The 14,133-nt window shown below is 42.5% G+C and overlaps 2 protein-coding genes across 2 annotated transcripts; both read right to left on the reverse strand.

The window, feature by feature from the left end:
* Positions 1–10,220: 10,220 nt before the first annotated feature.
* On the reverse strand, positions 10,221–10,778 carry LOC140178574 (uncharacterized). Its single transcript, XM_072215765.1, has one exon. It carries the CDS (start codon positions 10,776–10,778, stop codon positions 10,221–10,223), a length of 558 nt encoding a protein of 185 aa, XP_072071866.1.
* Positions 10,779–13,419: 2,641 nt separating this feature from the next.
* Positions 13,420–13,920, reverse strand: LOC112742531 (uncharacterized). The gene has a single exon (XM_025791770.1). It carries the CDS (start codon positions 13,918–13,920, stop codon positions 13,420–13,422), a length of 501 nt encoding a protein of 166 aa, XP_025647555.1.
* Between the last annotated feature and the right edge of the window lie 213 nt (positions 13,921–14,133).

Below are 14,133 nucleotides of genomic sequence, written 5' to 3' on the forward strand. Positions count from 1 at the left end.
CGAAGACTTATGAACAAGATGTTCTGCACGAGTGTTGGAGAAATGCAATTAGTGCGGAGTTACTCGCTCTTGAGAAGAACAAAACTTGGACAATTACTTCTTTACCTCCGGGAAAGCGTGCCATTGGTTGCAAGTGGGTCTTCAAGGTTAAATTCAATCCCGATGGAAGTGTTGAAAGGCATAAAGCTTGACTTGTGGCTCGAAGTTTTAGTCAACAAGCTGGCTATGATTACTTTGATACATTTAGTCCGGTTGTAAAGCTCACTACATTGAGACTTCTACTCACTTTGGCAGCAGCAAAAGGATGGAAATTATACCAGCTGGATGTGAATACCGCCTTTTTGCATGGCGAGTTACAAGAAGAAGTATACATGCTTCCTCCACAAGGCCTTGTTGTTCCCAATAGTGCAGTTTGTCGGCTTGACAAGTCTTTGTATGGTCTCAAACAGGCTAGTCGGCAGTGGAATTTGCGTCTCAGTGGCTTTCTTCAGCAGCATGGCTTCATCAAATCAAGCCATGATCATTCTTTCTTCACCAAACACACTAATAATGGCCTGACTGTAATTCTTGTATATGTGGATGGTTTAGTTTTATCTGGAGACAATATGATTGAAATTGAGACTATCAAGAAAGCATTGGATGCTGAGTTTAGTATCAAAGACTTGGGAAAGCTAAAATTTTTTCTTGGTATGGAAGTGGCACGTAGTTCCCGAGGCATTGCCTTATATCAACGTAAGTACACACTTGACTTACTTGAGGAGTATGGGATGTTAGAGGCAAAACCAGCCAGTGTTCTTATGCTTTATAATGGTAAAATTTCTAAAGAGAATGGCATGAAACTTGAGGACCTAACATGTTTTCGGAGGTTACTTGGAAGGTTACTATATTTGACTAATACACGGCCAGATATTGCATTTGCTGTGGGAAAGCTTAGCCAATTTCTTGATTGTGCTACTGATGAACACTACAAGGCTGCTCCATATATCCTTCGTTACATCAAGCAAGCTCCTGCGAAAGGGTTGTTTTTCTCATGCCAAAATACTCTTCGCCTCTCTGGTTTTGTTGATTCGGATTGGGCAACCTGTGCTGATTCTAGGAAATCAGTGACAGGTTATTATTTTTTCTTGGGATCTTCTCTCATTTCTTGGAAGAGTAAGAAGCAAACGACTGTGGCTTGTTCTTCTTCAGAAGCAGAGTATCGAGCCATGGCTCAAGCAACAAAAGAGGGTCAATGGTTATTGTATTTGCTGCATGATTACCAACTTCCTCATCTGCAACCTATTAATCTCTATTGTGATAATCAATCAGCCATGTACATTGCTGCCAATCCAGTGTTTCATGAGCGCATCAAACATATTGAAGTGGATTGTCACATTGTAAGAGAAAAGGCACAAGCTGGCATATTGAAGTTGCTACCCATTAACTCAGCTAATCAAACAGCTAATCTTCTCACCAAAGCTTTGGCACCCGATCCTTTTCAAGCACTCACTTCCAAGTTGGGCATGCTGGATTTGCATACCCCACTTGAGGGAGGATCTGAACAGATTTTAAATGTAGCTATAAGTTTAAGGGAGGATGATGAAGATGATAATGTTTTCAACTCTGAACAGGTTTCAAGTACTTCCAACTTGAGGGAGGATGATGGAGATGAAAATGTATTCAGTTATGATGGCAAGTTGAAATTGATTGTATAATAAATTCTGTTAGAAATTAGTGTTGCTAAGTCAGCGTATCATTATCTTAATTGGTTAATTGCTTTAAATTAAATTAGGAATTAGGGATAAGTTAGTAATATAAATAGTAGGAAATCTGTAACTTATTTCACTTAATTTTTTTTTTCTGAATCAATATACAGAAACTATTCTCTTTCTCTTCTTCTCTTCTCAAACTATTCTCTCTCTCTCTTCTTCTTCCCAATTCTTCTCCTAAAATCTCGATCAAGAACTCGGTTTTCTCAGTTTATGAGTTTGTTCCAAATGAAACCTTGAAGGATACTATCACAGGTACTCTTACACATCAAGCTTGACACTTACTTCAGATATTAGTTTAGATCATGTTTTGTAATTTTATAACATGCATGTGATGTGATCTATGCAGGGAAATCAGGCATTAGATTTGGGTGGCATAGAAGGATAAATGTAGCCCTTGGAGCTGCAAGGGTTTAGCTTATCTTCACGAACATGCCGATCCTCCAATTATACACAGGAACATCAAATCAAACAACATTTTGCTGGATGACTAATGCAAAAGTTGTTGATTTTGAAGTACTGATAACCGGAAGAAAGCCGAAAGAACAAGGAAAATACATTGTAAAAGTGGTGAGGAATTCAATTGACAAGATCGAGATGGCTCGACGCTGAATGGTTTCGAGAAGTTTGTTGATCTTGCAATGATGTGTCTTGAAGAATCAGGAGCTGACAGGCCTCCAATGAGTGATGTAGTAAAAGAGATTGAAATCATATTGCATTCAATTGGTTTGGACCCTGCTGCTGAAGATATACAAAAAAAAAAAAAAAATAATTAGCATGAGCCTAGATAAGTCTTCTAAGATCCAAGGTAAGAGAAAAGTAGAACTTTTGGATAAAGAGTTTGTTAATGTAAACGTGATCAACATTTTAAGTGTATATATATTTCTATAATTTATGAATGGAAAAGTCTAGAGGCTAGCAATTTTTGTGTTTTTTGGCCAGTACTTAACCATCAAAATAAAAGTGAATGATCTCCCACCATTAGATGTAATCTCACACCATTAAAAATACTATTGATGGTCAATTGATGGTTATAAAATACCAAAATTGCTAGCCCCCTAGCATTCCTCATTATGAAATTATATTGTTGTTAAGAACGTACACAAGTACAAACTGTTATTATGCTATGATTTTTTATTGGGTTATGTTCAATGATTTTTTTGAACAACATGAACAACGGGCTTTAAAATTGGTCCAATTCGAGTAAAACATACTATACTCCAAATTATTCACCTAAATCTTAATATTAGAATAACCAATCGTATACATAGTGAATTGAATATTCGATATATCTATTATTTACATTGTTTAATATTTTTATTGTTATACTTTTTCTTTTTATTAAATAAATAAAATAAATATAATATATACCTACAGATATGAGAGTATCTATACGTTTATATATGTGTAAATATAGTTTTCATTGACAATCACTAGACAATTAAAAAAAGATATTTGTAGTACAGTTTGAATCGATTTAAAAAATAAAATCGATTTAAGTTGTATCTATTTAGATTGTATTGATTTGATTTGATTTTTTAAACAATTGTAAGTTATATTATATAGATTTGAATTTATTTTTTAATCTAATTAGATTTAAATTATTGTAATTTGAATTAGATTGATTTATTTGATTCTAAAAAAAGATTTAACAATTTAAAACTTTGGAATTAAAAAAAGATAATAATAAAGTAGTTTTAACGTGATTTTAAATTTAGGACGTCAAATTTAACTAATAATATTCCAAAAAAAAAGTTATCATAATTTACAAGGCTTGTTCATGAAAATCTCAATAAGCTAAACATAAAAATATCATGCTTGGATACAAATTTTAATAAAGGTTTGCTTCAGTTACAAGTCACTGAATAACTAAATAATGTTTATACAACAGCAATTGGCCTTGATATCTATGTTGGAAAAGCTATGCTAAGAAATTGTTTTCAGAAAATTATTGTAAATAAAAGTATCAATTAATAATAAAAATAGTATTATATTATATATAATATAATATGAATGAATCAATTTGAAATTAAATATGAAAGCTAATATAATCTAATTCATTATTCATGCCATTTGTTAATAATATGATAAGATCAATCCAATTTAAATTTTTGCAAACATACAAGTTACCTATTATAAAAGCACACACATTAATTAAGATATCATTAATTTAAAAATATTTAGACTAATTTAATCTTAAGAGTTTTCTTATCTTATCTTTCGCCCTATATTAAATGTTCAGTACACATATATAGTTTATGATCATTGGTCAAGGGTATGATTGTATGAACGATAAATAGAAAAAAAAAATTAAAACATATCTATATATTGAAAAAGTTAATCCTAAAGTGATTTGTCTGTAATTGTTTTCCAGACGTTTGTCCCGTTGTTTAATAAAAAATTAAGGAAATAAATTAAAAATATTGTTGAAAAAAAGTTAAGTTTGGCACCAAATATTATAATAAAAAAATGTAAAATAGCACCTCATACAAAAATAAATAAACTGGGAATCGGAGCAATGCAAAATAAATTCAAGAAGCGAATATTTAAAATAAAAAAACTCTAGATGAAAAATATTTAAATTTAAGTTCCATAAAAGATAGAATTATATAATTTAAACTTTAAATTATTTAAGATAAACATACTTTTAAATTTAAAAAGATATATTCCCTTAAAAGTAGTTATAATTAATCAGACTATTAACATTATAAATACCGGTGATAAATCATATAAACATCAATAGAAAATTTTCATAGTGTCTTCTCTTTTTCTTCTTGAAAGCTTCCCTTCCCAGTTGTTACACAATTGGCTGCCAGGAGATAGGTATTCGGGTCGCGATTTGGGCGCGGGGTCCGCTTAGTCGGTTGATCGGGTTGGGTTGGATAATGACCCAGCCGGGTCGGACTAGAACAGTGACTCCCAACGCGCCAGCTGCGGCCGTGAGCGCCGTTGTTGGCGCGTTATGCTCTCCTTCACGTGTAGTCGCCTAGTCGGGCTGCTGCTTGGTTGTGGTGCGGGCGTGCCCCCTATGCGCGAGTGAGGCTCGTCGCCTTGAGGGAACATCCCACGTCTCCTCGATTTCTGCGCCGAGCATTTAATGCCCTTGATGATTGATTTAAACCCCGCATGAAAAGTCTATTATACCCTTATCTTTCGCACTTCTTTAGGCGTCAGTTTCCTTTTGGTTTCCCTTTACTTTCGCTTCCACTTCTCTACTATCATCACATCTTTTTTGTTTTCTCCCATCTCTTCCCAAGTTCCTTGTTGTGAATCCCTGCTTCGTCCAAATCTCCCCTAGTTTTTCAGCCTCCTTCAATCATTACTATTATTCTGGTAAGTTCCTTTTTCCCTCTTATAATCTGGATAGCCTTGTTCTGTTGTTATGCTGCTTGCTCTTCCATTTCGATTCTGCATGCGCATTGTTCATTGGACTGAGTGCTTGAATAGTTTCAGTACATAGGCATTAGGGGGTAACCATTCCAGGCTTTTGATGTTTGGGCTTCATTTTTGAACATAGATTTAGGCTTTGCTTAACTGTAGGTATTGGGTAGGCAAACTGTAGTCTCTGGTGTTAGCGCCGGTCTCCCGACCTCCTAGACTAACTTTGAGTGGTGCCCCCACTGTAGGTATGGTCCAGCGTCCTATCATGAGGGTTCCCGCTGCGAGAGCGTAGCCGTTCGATCGATATGCCTGGGTGACTTCGGATGTGAAGGAAATCCCCAACCAAATGACCCTAGAGGAACTTGACGAGTTCCGACAAGCCGAGTATCTCTGTGGAGGGGGCGACAAGGAAGCCAATTACCAGGTTTTCGTCCCTGCCACTAACGAACGGATATTCCAACTAAACCTATACTCTCCCCGGGTCCCCGATTGGATATAGATTTATAAGGCGATGTTCACCCACCTTGGGGTTCGCATCCCCTTCTCCCCTTTTCAAATGGCGTTGCTTAACCGTTGCGATGTGGCGCCGTCTCAGTTGCATCCGAACACCTGGGCTTCTATCTGCTGTTTCGAGATGGTCTGTGAGTACTTAGAGCTGCCGACATCTATTGAGGTATTTTTATTCCTTTTTACCTTGACAAACCCTTCTAAAGAGGAGAAGGCCAAAAAAGGCTTCTTGTCTTTCTGGTCAGCCCAAGGTCAGAGGATCTTTGGCCTATTTGAGGATCCGTATCATGGTTTCAAGGATAAGTACTTTAAGGTTCGCCCGGCTGAATGTCAGCACCCCTTTTGGTTGACGTTGGAGGGAGAACATCGCATCCCGACCTACTGGAGTTTCGGGGCGGGAGCTAACTCCTTTACTAAGGTGATGTACAAAGGGTTGTCTCCCAAGAACAAGAGGATCGCCGACGTGTTGTTACCCATTTTCGGAAAGAATCATGTTAATCCCCATCTCCTCATGGGTGATCGGGATATGGCTAGGAGTTATATATGTGAGTAGTCGTTTAGTGGTGCACTCGTGTTTGCTATTACCCTTGTTTATTTAACCGGTTTAACGACTAACTAGTTTTCACGTTTTGTTTCAGTATCGATGGCTGGCGAGCAAGTTGGACTTGGTGATTTGTTTAATACATTTCTTGCTGATGATAGTGATGATGACTCTGCCACTCCCAACGACGAGGTGCCTCCTAATGATGCCGTCGAGGCTGAGGCTCAGTCCCAACCCACCCAGGGTAAGGTGATTGGGACCGGTGCTGGTCTGGGTCCCCAACCAGAGATCGAGGTGGAGGATGAAGAGGTGATTGTTGTTGACAACACAAGAAAGAAGAAACCGTCCTCTAGCCCCGAGGGATCCTCACGGTGATGGAGAAGAACTTCGATGCCGGGAACTTCATTGATTCCCAACTGCTCTCCGGCACGGAGGATTTCTTCCATGGTGGGGATCTCTTCTCGCAGTCCAGATGGATGCACCGTACCTTGCTCCGGGGAGCCGCCATAGCAAGAAAAGCAGAAATCGCCTTGGCTGGGGCGCGATCACTGGAGAACAAGCTTGAGTCATCTGTCTAGGCTAATAACAAGTACAAGGTTGAGGTCAAGTCGCTCCAGACACAGCTAGCTGAAGCTGAGGAGAAGATTAAGACCTCCGATGCTGCCGTTGCGCATCTTACTGAGCGGGAGCTTTCCTTGGAGGGTCAGCTCAATGCTGCTCAAGGTCGGGTGAAGGAGCTTGAAGAACGAAACTCTCGCACGATCTAGAATTTTCACAAATAAATTCCCGTTGTAAGTATAGCTTCTAGACCGACAAGAATTCCTTTCTTACAAAAGTTTGGTTGTCACAAGTAACAAAACCCCTTTGAAATTGATAACCGAAGTATTTAAACCTCGGGTCGTCTTCTCAAGGAATTGCAGGGAGGTATGATTTATTATTGGTTATGGAAAAAGATATGTTTTTGGGGTTTTTTTTTTAATGTATAAGATAAAAAGCAAGAATAATAAATGGAAAAAGGAATAAACTACTAACTAGAAAAGCTCTTGGCAAGGTATGAGAACTGGAAGTCCTATCCTAGTTATCCTTATCAATTGTGATGAGAATTGGATTTTGCTCCTACTCTAACTACAAAGGTAAGTCAGGTGGATAAATCAATATGAATCCTCAAGTCCTAGTCTTTCCCTTGGAAAGACTAGAGTTAGTGGAATCCAAATTAATCAGCAAAGAATTCCAATTTTCAGTCAACACCTCGAGTTTGATAACTCAAGCATCACCAATCACTTAACCAAAGCCAAAAGAAAAAATTCTAAATTATTTATATTATAAATAAAAGAAACAAATCATAGATCTGAAAATACCTCAAATTATATTAAATAGAATATTCAAATCTAACATTGAAAAGTTCATAAATTAAATTGGAAAAATAAATAAAAGGAACATTGAACCTGGAACTCAGAAGAAATTGTAAGTTGAAATAATAAGAAATCCTAATTCCTTTAAGAGGAATCCTAATCCTAAATCCTAAGAGAGAGGAGAGAGCCTCTCTCTCTCTCTCTAAAACTACATCTAAATTATGAAAAGTGAAATATCCGTCGTCTCCCTTCATTCCTCCACTTTGCAGCCTTTAATCTGTGTTTTCTGGGCTTGAAACTGGGTCGGAAATAGCCCAGAAATCGCTGATTGTGAAATCTGCCACGCTGATTTTCGTCATTGCGACGCGTCCACGTGGAGCACGCATTCACGTCGCCTAGCTGTATGGACACTATGGCAAATTATATATCAAATCGAAGCCCGGACGTTAGCTTTCCAACGCAACTGGAACCGCAACATTTGGATCTCCGTAGCTCAAGTTATGGTTGTTTTAGTGCGAGAGGGTCAGGCTAACAGCTTTGCAGTTCCTTCAACTTCTTGTATTCCTTCCACTTTTGCATGCTTCCTTTCCATCCTCTAAGCTATTCCTGCCCTGTAATCTCTGAAAACACTTAACACACATATCAAGGCATTGAATGGTAATAAGAGAAGATTAAACATATCAAAATTAAGACCAAAGAAGCATGTTTTCAATCATAGCACAAAATCAGGAAGGAAAACGTAAACTCATGCAAATCATATGAATAAGTGTATGAAAGATTGATAAAATCCACTCAATTGAGTACAAGATAAACCATAAAATAGTGGTTTATCAGAACTCGAGAAGGAGCGTGATGAGGCTCTTTCATCGGCAACCGCAGCCAAGATCGAAGCAGCTGATCTGAAGAAGAAGTACAAGGAGACCGTAAAGCAAGGTAAGAATGTCATCTTGATGACTGAGGAGGTCATCAAGGCTCAGGTGAAGCTGCTAGCTCCCGACATCGACACCTCTGCTGTTAGGGTTCTCAAGACCATCAAGGATGGCAAGCTAGTTAATATTCCGAAGAAATGATGTAATCTCACTTGTATTTTGTTTGGATCTTGTAATTTGTACATCTTTGAACACTTTAGTAGTTTTGGCGAACTTGTTCATCGTTTTGTCGGTATGCAACAAAACTGTTTGTTCGCCGCTTTATTAGTAATTAACTTGTTTGATGTTTTCTTATTGTTTTATTGGTAATTAGCTATTCGTTTATACTTGTTTACCGTTCCGTTGGTAATTAACGAAGTCAGGTCATGGATTTTACCATTTTAGTGTCCGTTTATTGTGGCGTTTACTACTTCAGTGGTTCCCGGGGTGATCAGTCCTGGTATACCGTGTTGTTAAGGCGCCTGTTACTTCTACTTGGCAAAGTGACTTGATTAATTTGAATAAATATGAAACAATTAACGTCAAAAAAGGAGACGATGAATTCCAACTAAACAATTAATGGAAAATAATCCAAACATAAAGTAATACGGGTCTTACTAAACCGGTTAGTCCGGCACTAGGAATAGAACCTTCTTAGGTTGCTCGCGTTCCAGGTTCTCAAAACCTCTCTGCCGTCCAAACGTTCCAATTTGTAAGCGCCGTTTTCGAGCACTTCCTTTACCCTATACGGGCCTTCCCAATTTGCCGACAACTTTCCTTCCCCTGGAGTCGGGAGTCCGACATCGTTGCGTCGTAAGACCAGGTCGCTTTGCTCAAACTTTCTCTTGAGTACTTTGGCGTTATAACGCAGGGCTATCCTTTGTTTCAATGCCGTCTCCGACAAGTGGGCCATCTCTCTAGCTTCATCCACCAAGTCCTTTTCTACGGCTTCTTCTACTCCTCGCAAAAGTAGTCGTGGGCTTGGTTTCCCGATCTCCACGGGTATTATCGCATCCACCCCATAGGTGAGCCGGAAGGGCGTCTCCTCGGTAGATGACTGCTGTGTTGTGCGATAGGACCAGAGGACCGAGGCTAACCAATGCTCCCTTTTTTTGGTCAAGTCGCTTCTTGAGGCCTTGTAGGATGACCTTGTTCGCAGCTTCGACTTGGCCGTTGGTTTGGGGGTGCTCAACAGACGAGAGTTTCTGCCTTATGCCCAAGCCGGTGAGAAACTCTCCGAATTTCTTGTTGGAAAACTGTGTCCCATTGTCCGAGATGACGACCTCCGGGACCCCAAATTTGGCTATTACTTGTCTCCACATGAACTTCTGACAATTAGCCGAGGATATGCTGGACAGCGGCTCGGTCTCTACCCACTTGGTATAATAGTCGATCGCGACAATTAGGTACTTGACCTGTCCGGTCTGACCGGGAAAGGCCCTAACAGATCGACTTTCCATTGTGAGAATGGTCGAGGGGCCATCAGTAGGCTTAGTTCGGCTGCTGTCTCTTTGTGGAAGTTGGTGTTCTCCTGGCATCTTCTGCACTTCTTCACAAACTCTTTAGAATTTGCCGTCATTGAGGGCTAGTAATAGCTGGCCCTGGCGACCTTCTGCGCTAAGGCCTTCCCCCGATGTGGTGGCCACAACATCCCTCATGGACCTCCCTTAACACGTAGTTCGTTTGGTCGGGGCGCAGACACTTCAATAGGGGTTGGTTGAGCCCTTTCTTAAACAGTTGGCCTTGTATTATCGTATACTTGGCCGCTTCTCTTCTTAGGCCTTTACCGCTTCTCAATGATTGGGTCCACCCAGGAGGGAGGGTCGGTTTCCCGTGTTATATGTAGGGTCACCGTTGGTTCTTTCACTAAACCTTGAATCAGAGACTGGTTATCTGTTCCTGGCTTTGTACTCGCCAGTTTTGATAGGAGGTCTGCCCGGGTGTTCCTCACTCTCGGAACGTGCTGCACCGTGACCTCGTCGAACTCCTCGCTCAACTTTTTGACCCTCTCCAAATATTTCTGCAATAGTGAATCTCTGGCTTGGTAAGTTCCATTAATCTGTGAAGTCACGACCTGAGAGTCGCTATACTCTTTTACTCTGGTGGCCCCGACCTCTCTTGCCAGGACTAGGCCGCCAAGAAGGGCCTCGTATTCCGCTTGACTGTTGGACACCAGGAATTCAAACTTGACCGATTGCTCATATACGACTCCAGTTGGACTTTCCAGGATGATCCCCGCTCCCCCGAATGTTTGGTTGGAGGTTCCGTCCACATGGAGCTTCCACCGTGTGCTCAGCGTCTTGGGAGGGCTTCCCGTTACTTCTACCAGGAACTCAGCCATGGCTTGGGCCTTGATCGCATGTCTGGGTTCGTACTGCAAGTCATATTTAGACAGTTCGATTGCCCAGGTCATCATCCTGGCCGCCAAATCGGGTTTCTGGAGTACTTGGCGGATTGCCTAGTCCGTCCTAACGATTATCTGGTATCCTTGGAAGTACTGTCACAGCCTACGGGAGTAGGTCAGGAGTGCATATGCTAGCTTCTCTAGCTTACTGTACCTCAGCTCCGCCCCTTGTAACACCTTACTTACAAAATAGATTAGTTGCTGGATCTTTCCTTCTTCTCGCACTAGGACTGTTGCCAAAGCCTCATCAGTTATTGCTAAGTACAGGTACAACGCCTCTCCATTCTTAGGTTTTCCAAGGACAGGCGGTGCCGAGATTATATCCTTGAAGTGCTTGAAGGCTTCTTCACACGCCGGGGTCCATTCGAATACTATCCCCTTTTTCATCAAGTTGAAGAATGGCAGAGCTTTGGCGGCCAATGCGCCGAGGAAGCGGGATAGTGCGGTGAGCCTTCCCACCCATCTCTAGATGTCTTTTATGCATCCTGGGCTCTTCATTTGTAAGATTGCTTCGCATTTCTCCGGGTTAGCCTCTACTTCTCTTTCGGTTATCATAAACCCCAAGAATTTTCCGGCTTCCATGGAAAATGCGCACTTGAGCGGGTTAAGCCTCATGCCGTGCCGCTAAAGAGACGCGAACACGTTCTCTAGATCACCGATGAGGTCCTCAGCCTTGATGGTCTTTACCAGAATGTCGTCTACATACACTTCCACCGTCTTGCCGATAAGATCGCTGAATATCTTGTTCATTAGCCTTTGGTACATAGCTTCTGCGTTCTTCAGTCCAAATGGCATCACTTTATAGCAGTACGTTCCCCCTGGCGTTATGAATGCCATCTTTTCTTCATCTGGCCGGTGCATCGGTATCTGGTTGTAGCCAGAGTATGTGTCCATGAAACTCAGATACCGGTATCCCGCAGCCGCGTCAACAAGAGCATCAATATTAGGGAGGGGAAAGAATCCTTGGGGCAGGTCTTGTTGAGGTCAGAATAGTCCATGCACATTTTCCATTTCCCGTTGGGCTTCTTAACTAGGACTACATTCGAAAGCCAAGTCGAGTAGTCTAGTTCCCGGATGAACCCCGCCTCTAGCAGGCTGGCCGTTTGCATGGCCACCTCGCCAGCTCTTTCCTGGGACATTTTTCTCCTCTTTTACGCCACTGGCATAGCCTTCGCCTTCACAGCTAGGTGGTGCGACATGATCTGGGGGTCAATCCCCAGCATGTCGGCTGGTGTCTAGGCGAATAAGTCGCCGTTTTCCCGGATCATCTCCACCAATGGTTCTTTTAGGTCATGAGGGAGGTTCCTGTTCATGAAGGTGAACTTTTCTTCCGAGTCGCCGACCCTAAATTTCTTGAGGACTCCTTCGGGTTTTGGCCTGGGTTTGTCGTCGACTCGTGCGTCTAGGTCGGCCAAGAAGACTCTGGATGCTTCTTTGGACTTCTTTCTTAGGGAGAAACTGGCGTTGTCGCAAGCGACCACCGTTTCCAAATCTCCCTTGACAGATCCAATTGACCCATTATCAGAAACAAACTTTATCACCAGTAGCTTAGTACAAATTACTGCTCCGAACTCATTGATGGTTTTCCTACCCAAGATGATGTTGTAGGCCATGGAGTCCCTTAAAACAACGAACTTCGCCATTACCGACCTTTTCTCTCGGCCTCCCCCTATTGAGATCGGTAGGGAGACTATCCCATCAGGCTTAATAAAGTTGTCACCCAAGCCAACCACACCGTGCTGGTGGGTCCTTAGGTCGGAGTCCCGGAGACCCAGAGCATCGAAAATGTTTCGAAACAGGATGTTCGAATCGGCCCCGGTGTCCACGAGGATTCGCCTGACCAGACCAGACCCCACTCTTGCTATGATCACCATGGGAGGGTTCTCCGTTAAGTCGTCAAACAATTGGTCTTCTGGACCGAATGCTATTGGCTGAAATCTTCTGGGGGGGAGGTGCGGGGTTGGATGATAATACCGCCAGGGCTTTGGCGTCCTTCCTGCATGCCGACTTTGACCTAGGAGCCATGTCTCTCCTGACCACAACGTTCACGATCGTAAGGCCGCGTTCATTGTCCTCCTTAGGTTCTTGCCTCTGTCTCACGGTGCGGTTCTTGTCGTCGCCAGATCAATCGCGATCCCGCCTCCGGGGCTCTCTTATGAGGTGCGAGAATTCAGCCAACTTGCCTTCCTAGATCGCCTGCTCCAGAGCATCTTTCAGGTCGAAACAATCTTGGGTCTTGAGGCCGTAGTCCTTGTGGTAGTCGCAATAGAAGTTTTTTCCCTCCCGTCCTATCCTTGAGTTGTCGGGGCTTTGACAGGATGCCTTTGTCGGCGATCTGCTGATAAACTTCAACAATTAGGGCTGCCAGGGGGTGTACTTGGTAAACTTCCCTACCCGAGGGGAACGGCTTGAAGGTTTTAGCTAGAGCTCCGTCCTTGGAGTGCTCCCTAAGCCTTTCCCTGTTACCGAACTGTCGAGCATGGTTGTAGGTTGGCTGCCGCTTGTTGCCTGCCACGACCTGACTAACCTCTTCATCATTGATATATTCTCTAGCCACGTTTTGGATTTCTTGTATTGTCTACACGAGCTTGGTGGTAAGGTGTTTCCTAAAATCCTCGTTCAGCAACCCATTCGTCAAGCACAAGCTGGCTACCGAGTCGGTTAGGCCGTCAATCTCCAAGCACTCGTCATTGAACCTATCTAGGTACCTCCTGGTCGGTTCGCCGCTTCTTTGTGTCACCCCGAACAAGTTGATCGGGTGCTTCGCTTTAGCAATATGTATGGTAAACTGAGCCAGGAAGGCGCGGGTGATGTCCACGAAGTTCGTCACGGAGCCTTGGGGGAGGGCCTTGAACCAATGTATTGCCGGGCCCGCTAAGGTGACGGAGAAGGCGCGACATCTCACTTCATCGCCCACCCCTTCTAAGTTCATCATGGCCTCGAAGGCCATTAGATGCTCTTGGGGGTCTTGGATCCCATCGTACCTCATGTCCGTTGGCTTATCGAAGTGCTTCAGTAGCCGGACCTTGAGGATAGAATGATGGAAATGGGTTGCCCCGATGATTGTGGGACGTCGCATTCTCCTTGGTTTTTCTCTACTGCCTTCTCGGTTCCCCTCTGCGGTTTGTCCCGTCAGAGGCCGGGTGTAAATCAGGGGGTCTCGCCTTCTTCTTGGCACCTCCCCGCTCTCCCCTTGACTTTTTGATTCTGATCGGGGGCTCGGTGTGCATCTGGAACAACTTCTGCGGGGACTTCTCCGTCTCCTTTGAGGAGATCGGGAGCGATCTCGTCT

This window comes from Arachis hypogaea, chromosome 14 (assembly GCF_003086295.3).
Source record: "Arachis hypogaea cultivar Tifrunner chromosome 14, arahy.Tifrunner.gnm2.J5K5, whole genome shotgun sequence".
In the NCBI taxonomy this organism is placed as follows: domain Eukaryota; kingdom Viridiplantae; phylum Streptophyta; class Magnoliopsida; order Fabales; family Fabaceae; genus Arachis; species Arachis hypogaea.

What these genes read in the sequence shown, in the direction of transcription:
- LOC140178574 (XM_072215765.1), bottom strand. Translation starts at nt 10,778, where the DNA reads ATGGCTGAGTTCCTGGTAGAAGTAACGGGAAGCCCTCCCAAGACGCTG.
- LOC112742531 (XM_025791770.1), bottom strand. Translation starts at nt 13,920, where the DNA reads ATGCGACGTCCCACAATCATCGGGGCAACCCATTTCCATCATTCTATC.